The sequence below is a fragment of the Babylonia areolata genome, chromosome 20, assembly GCF_041734735.1.
Source record: "Babylonia areolata isolate BAREFJ2019XMU chromosome 20, ASM4173473v1, whole genome shotgun sequence".
Taxonomy (NCBI): domain Eukaryota; kingdom Metazoa; phylum Mollusca; class Gastropoda; order Neogastropoda; family Buccinidae; genus Babylonia; species Babylonia areolata.
The window spans coordinates 1,816,076-1,823,575 of NC_134895.1; the positions used below are offsets into that span (position 1 = coordinate 1,816,076).

The 7,500-nt window shown below is 44.4% G+C and overlaps 1 protein-coding gene across 1 annotated transcript in view; it reads left to right on the forward strand.

Annotated features, from left to right (window-relative positions):
- Window positions 1-7,500, forward strand: part of LOC143295079 (atrial natriuretic peptide receptor 1-like) — a 50,635-nt gene that overhangs the window by 31,776 nt on the left and 11,359 nt on the right. The window contains 4 exon segments of the mRNA XM_076606638.1: window positions 268-411; window positions 2,141-2,262; window positions 3,675-3,886; window positions 4,929-5,045. Coding sequence (XP_076462753.1) covers window positions 268-411; window positions 2,141-2,262; window positions 3,675-3,886; window positions 4,929-5,045 — 595 coding nt within the window.

Here is a 7,500-nt window from a genome sequence, read left to right on the forward strand (position 1 = left end):
ATGTATGTATGTATGTATGTATGTATGTATGTATGTATCTATGTATGTATGCGTTTATTCATTTATTCATTCGTTGATTCATTTATTCATTCATTCATTTATCTGTTGATTTATCTATTCACTGACTGACTGACTGACTGACTGACTGACTGACTGACTGACTGACTGACTGACTGACTGACTGACTGACTGACTGACTGACTCACTCACTCACTCACTCACTCACTCACTCACTCATCCCCTGTCCGCTGCCTGCTGTTGCCCAAGGTCCCTGGACCACCCCAACCTGTGCCGCTTCCTGGGGGGCTGTGTGGAGCAGGACAGGGTGTGCATCCTGACGGAGTACTGCCCCAAGGGGAGTCTGATGGACGTCCTGCAGAACGACGCCATTCCCCTCAGCTGGGCTTTCAGGTCAGTGGGGGATGGGGGTGAGGTGGTAGGGTGGTGGTGGTGGTGGGATGGTGGAGGTGGTGGTGGGAGGGTGGGTGGGGTGGTGGTGGTATGGGCGAGGGGTGGTTTGATAGGTTGGTGGGTTGGTGGTTGGTGGTGGCTGGGTTGGTGTTGTTGGGTGGGTGGGGGCGTGAATTTTGGGGGACGTTTATTTATTTACTTATTTATTTGTTTGTTTACTTATTTATTAAGAACGAATAGGAACAAAGACACAAACAGTCATCATTCTCTCTCTCTCTCTCTCTCTCTCTCTCTCTCTCTCTCTCTCTCTCCCTCTTCCCCACTCTCTCTCTCTCACCCCCACTCTCTCTCCACTCTCTCTCTCTCTCCCTCTCCCCTCTCTTTCTCACTCTCTCCCCCCCCTCTCCCTCTCTCTCTCCCCCTCTCTCTCTCCTCCCTCACTCTCTTTCTATCCCCCTCTCCCCTCCCCCTTCTCTCTCTCCTCTCTGTCCCCCCACTTCTCTCTCTCTCCCTCCCTCTCTCTCTCTCTCTCTCTCTCTCTCTCTCTCTCTCTCTCTCTCCACTTCATTTTTTGATCTTGTTTGGCATCCCCCGGGTAATTTTTGCTGTTGTTGTCATCAAATGATTGATGATGTCTTTGACAGCAGATATGAAGAGAGAGAGAGAGAGAGAGAGAGAGAGAGAGAGAGAGAGAGAGAGAGAGAGCGTCTGGCCTTGACATGAAGACGTCCAGTTTCTGGCCTGTATCACATCCTCCAGGATTTGCGAGCTGACAGCTAAAAGAAAGCCATCATCATCTGTCAAAAGAAATGATTTCGCACAAGCTTCTGACGCACGCAGTAGCTCCGTAAAAGAGCGATTGTGCTTTCAACACTTTTCTTCTGTGTTTGTTTTTTTCTTCTTTTAAAGATGCTTTTTTTTCATGCCATGAAGCCGACTGTGTGATCAATGCTTCTGTGCAGGGAAGGAGAGTGGAGAGAACAGAGGAGAGGGGAGGGGTGGGGGTTGGGGGGTGGGGGGTGGGGGTTTCCTTGCTTTGGGGATGGACTTTGTGTGGGGGTGTTATGTGGGGAGCGGGGACAGAGGGTGTGGGTTGGGAGTTAGGGGGTGATTCATCACATTCAAAGTTAAGCTTCCAAAGGACGGAAAGTCGAATTGAGTAGGGGTGATGAGACAACCGATAACAGCGCTAGGCTAGGAATGAAAACAATGTTTTAATAACGACGACAATTGTAATGACAATGACAATGACAACGAAAAGACGATGTCGATGATGAAGAGGACGTTAATTAATTAATTAATTGATTGATTGATTGATTACTTATTTATTTATTAGCCATTTATTTATTTGTTTATTCGTTCATTTATTATTCATTCATTTATTTGATTGCTTATCTATTTCTTTATTCATTCATTCATTTATTTATTTTGTGAAAGATGATGATGGCGGAGGTGGTGGTTGTGGTGATGATGATGATGATGATGACATACGACAACGGCAACTTTTTCTTTTTTTGTGTGATAAAGATGAAGATGATGTTCATGTTGACTGCCACCACGACGACGACTACGGTGATGATGATGATGATGATGATGATGATGATGACAATGACGACAATGGTGACAATGACGAAGACGAAGACGACGACGACGACGACGATGATGATGATGGTGACAATGACGAAGACGACGATGATGATGACGATGATGGTGATGATGCCGACGACAGGTTTTCCCTGGTGACGGACGTGGCGCGAGGCATGGCCCATCTCCACAAACACAAGATGGTCCATGGCAACCTCAAGTCCAACAACTGTGTCATCGATGACCGCTGGACGTGCAAGGTCACGGGTACGTGGACCACAGACCACAGTCACAAGGACACACACACATACACACACGAACATACACACACACACACGCATGCACGCACGCACGCACGCACGCACACATCACACACACACACACACACACACACACACACACACACACACACACATACACGAACATACACGAACACACATACACACATACACACGAATACACACACACACACACGAACACACACACACACATACACACACACACACACACACACACACACACACACACACACACACACACACACAGACAGACACACACACACACAGACACACACACACATACAGACACACACACACACACACACACACACACACATACACACACACACACACACACACAGAGACACACACACACAGACACACAGACACACACACACACACACACACACACACACACACACACACACACACTGACACTGGCAAACAAAGGACATACATGAGAGAGAGAGAGTGAGGGACAGATAGAGAGAGACAGAGAGAGAGAGAGAGACAGAGACACAGAATAGAGACCGAAATGCAGACTGAAAAAGCACCCCTTCCCCAACACTCTCCCCTAAAAAAATAAAATAAAAACAAGCACCCCCCCACTGTACTTGGCAGCCATCCGACCCAGCAGCCCCCTAACCAATGAACGGTCTCACCTCCAAACCCACCATCCACACCTGTCCGGAATCAAGAGAAGAGTCAATTCTTGGACCCATGTTGGGGAACAGAGCATACAGAGTAACGACACTGCTATTCACACACCAAAACCTGAAATGCAAACCAAAAATAAAACAATGAAATTGTTGATAAAAGAAACAAACAAAACAAACAAAAACAACAACAACAACAACAACCAAAAAAACAAAAAACAAAAAACAAAAAACAAACAAAACAAACAAAAACAACAACAACAACAACCACCAAAAAAACAAAAAACAAAAACAAACAAACAAAAAAACAACAGCGATCATATTATCATCTTGTAATCTTTCCTCTTTTTATTCTAAAAGACTCCCCCCCCCCCCCCACCCACTTTCAACACACTCTCCTCCCTGCTTTCAGTATCAGTATCATTATCAGTATCAGTAGCTCAAGGAGGCGTCACTGCGTTCAGTCAAATCCATATACGCTACACCACATCTGCTAGGCATTATGCCTGATCAGCAGCGTAACCCAACGCGCTTAGTCAGGCCTTGAGAGAAAAAAAAAAGAAGAAAATACAAATAAAATAAAATAAGATAAAATAAAGCAAAATAAATTAAAAATTAATAATAATAATAATAATAATAATAATAATAATAATAATAATAATAATAGATAACAAGTTGCAAATAAGAAACTACAACACGGATAGTAGGATTCAAATATTTCTTTCCCCGCCACACACCACAACAGACTACGGACTCACTGAGTTCCGACGCGAGAGCGACACCACGGACTCGAACCCGGACCTCCAGCAGGAGCGGCAGCGCAGGGAGATGCGCAGCCGGGTGTACCGGGCCCCGGAGACCCGCAGAAACCCGTCCCCCGTGGTCCTGCCGGCCTCCGACGTGTACTCCTTCGCCGTCATCTTGGTGGAGGTGGCTTCCGGGGATGATGCCTATGGGGTGAGGGGGTGGTGTGTGTGTGTGTGTGTGTGTGTGTGTGTGTGTGTGTGTGTGTGTGTGTGTGTGTGTGTGTGTGTGTGTGTGTGTGTGTGTGTGTGTGTGTGTGTGTGTGTGTGTTGTGTGTGTGTGAGGGTGTTGTGTGTGTGTGTGTGTGTTGTGTGTGTGTGTGTGTGTGTGTGTGTGTGTGAGGGTGTTGTGTGTGTGTGTGTTTGTTGTGATTTTGTGTGTTGTGTTTGTGTGTGCGTATGTGTGTGTGTGGAGTGGTGGGGGTGGGGGCAGGGGGGGGTGCCTGTGTGTGTGTGTGTGTGTGTGTAGGAGGGGGTGTGGTGTGTGTGTGTGTGTGTGTGTGTGTGTGTGTGTGTGTGGGGGGGGGGGTGATTGTGTGTGTGTGTGTGTGTGTGTGTGTGTGTGTGAGTTGTGTGTGTGCGTGTGTGTGTGTGTGTGTGCATTTTTTTTTATTTCTGTGTTGATGTTGTATCTCGCGTTCAATCTAACCGGATTTTTTTAAAAGGTATTATGTGGGTTTATTTTGTTTGTTTTTTTGTTGTTCTTTTTTCTTTTTTTCTTTTTTTTTTTTTTGGGGGTGGGTGGGGGGGTGGGGGTGGGGGGTGGGTCGTTTTTGTATACGTCCAGGGCATTTTTTTTTTCTTACCGTACGATTATTTGTATTTGTATTTGCTCGCGTCGCTATACCACAGCGCCACCCGTTTTTTGGTATTTTTTTCTGCGTGCAGTTTTATTTGTTTTTCATATCGAAGTGGATTTTTGTACAGAATTTTGCCAGGAACAACCCTTTTGTTCCCGTGGGTTCTTTTACGTGCGCTAAGTGCATGCTGCACACGGGACCTCGGTTTATCGTCTCATCCTAATGACTAGCGTCTAGACCACCACTCAAGGTCTAGTGGAGGGGGAGAAAATATCGGTGGCTGAGCCGTGATTCGAACCAGCGCGCTCAGATTCTCTCGCTTCCTATAGGCGGACGCGTTAACTCTAGGCCATCACTCCACATGTATATGTCAGGGTGAAGCTGTGGTCAAAACAGGAGGCGAATGCCGACGAACTACCGGACGACTGGAAGCCTCCCCTGCCCCAGTACCAACCTGATGACCCCCCTAAGGACGCCGATTATGTCTGCCCAGCCCCGCATCACTACACACGGGTCTGTGGTCCTCTCTCTCTCTCTCTCTCTCTCTCTCTCTGTGTGTGTGTGTGTGTGTGTGTGTGTGTGTGTGTGTGTGTGTGTGTTGTGTGTGTGTTGTGTGTGTAGTGTAGTGTAGTGTGTGTGTGTGTGTTTGTATCGGTCTGTCTGTCTGTCTCTGTCTGTCTGCTTCTCCCTCCCTTCAACTGTATACCTCTATTTCTCTATGCCTGGCTTTGACACTATGTCTTTCTATATATCTCTGTAATTACATGTGTGTGTACATTGTGTGTGTGTGTGTGTGGGGGGGGGGGGGGGGTGCTCGTGTGTAGAAGTGCCCACATTTGTGATTTCATATGCTTCCATTACATGGAGTCGTGGATTATTTGTTTGTTTCGTTATGTGTTTATGAGTTACTATAAATAGTTCACGTGACTGTTTTTTTGTGTTTTTTTGTGTTTTTTTTTTACACGTGTGTCGCGTTACAACTGATCATGATCTGGTGGGCGACAGTTCATTCATTCATTTATTCGTTTTTTCATTCATTTTTTCATTTATATTTTCATTCATTCATTCATTCATTGATTCATTAAATCATTTTTTATTTGATGAGTGAATGGATGAATAAATGAATGAATGAATGAATGATACTGTCTTTTTCTTTTGATTATTTATTGTGACTGCATTTTGTTTTACATGTCCACGTCAGTTGAGTGTAATGAGGCATCTTTCTATCGATGGAAGTGTGATGTTTCAGATTTATTTTTTAACAAATAAATCCCGAAACGCAGCAAGAAGATATATTTTCTGATTTAAAGTTTTAATCAAGGCTGGTCAATGAAGGCATAATCATTGTTACTGCCGTGTGATCTTTCAGATTTATTTCACACACAAAAAAATGAATAAATAGATAGACAAGACAAGACAAGACACAATCTTTATTATCGAGGGTAATAGATAAGTAAGTAACATGCTTTTTTGTACATCCAGCCCTCGCCCATAAGAGGGAATAAAGCTAAAAAAAAGCGAAAATGAGCACAAAATCAAAACACAATCAAAATACACCATTATTTCACCATTCAAAGCCATTCCACGAAAGGAAGAAGAAGAGAAGAAAAGAAAAAAAAATCATGAAATACACACACACACACACACACACGCACGCACGCACGCACGCACGCACGCACGCACACGCGCAAGCTAACGACACGCAGCAAGAAGACACACAAATTTCAGATTGAAATTTCAATCAAGACTGGACAATAAAGATATAATGGCTTTAAACATTTTTTTTTATTCAAAGAAACAACATAGCACTAGCACACACATCAACACAACAAAAATCACGGGAAAGGTGACAAAGCATGGTTGATTTATAAGCTCCCCACCCCCAATTCCCCCCCCCCCCCCCTTACCCCCACCCAGTAGACCTAATGACTGTTACTGTCCTTGTATTGACAAAGTTAAAAATAAAAATGATAAAAGATGGTTTAAAATCAAAGGTGCCTTAAGGTGAAGATAAAAAAAAAACCACAAACGTTTCGAGTCATAAACTCTTTGTCAAGTTATAGACTTGACTAAGAGTTTATTACACGAAACGTCGTTTTTATCTTCGGCTTGACAAAGAGTTTATGAAGGTCCAGCAGTCACCATAAAAAAGAAATTGTTCACCCGTTGTACTGACAGCTGATCTCTGTCGTTGTATTGACAGCTGATCTTGGACACTGTCGTTGTATTGACAGCTGATCTCTGTCGTTGTATTGACAGCTGATGTTGGACACTGTCGTTGTATTGACAGCTGATCTTGGACACTGTCGTTGTATTGACAGCTGATCTTGGACACTGTCGTTGTATTGACAGCTGATCTCTGTCGTTGTACTGACAGCTGATCTCTGTCGTTGTATTGACAGCTGATCTTGGACACTGTCGTTGTACTGACAGCTGATCTTGGACACTGTCGTTGTATTGACAGCTGATGTTGGACACTGTCGTTGTATTGACAGCTGATCTTGGACACTGTCGTTGTATTGACAGCTGATCTCTGTCGTTGTATTGACAGCTGATCTTGGACACTGTCGTTGTATTGACAGCTGATCTTGGACACTGTCGTTGTACTGACAGCTGATCTCTGTCGTTGTATTGACAGCTGATCTTGGACACTGTCGTTGTATTGACAGCTGATCTTGGACACTGTCGTTGTATTGACAGCTGATCTCTGTCGTTGTACTGACAGCTGATCTCTGTCGTTGTATTGACAGCTGATCTTGGACACTGTCGTTGTATTGACAGCTGATCTCTGTCGTTGTATTGACAGCTGATCTTGGACACTGTCGTTGTATTGACAGCTGATCTCTGTCGTTGTATTGACAGCTGATCTTGGACACTGTCGTTGTATTGACAGTTGTGCATGTGTGGGTGTGGGTGTGAATGTGTGTCTTCATGTTTTACATTTATTCGCTTATTTATCACCATTGTT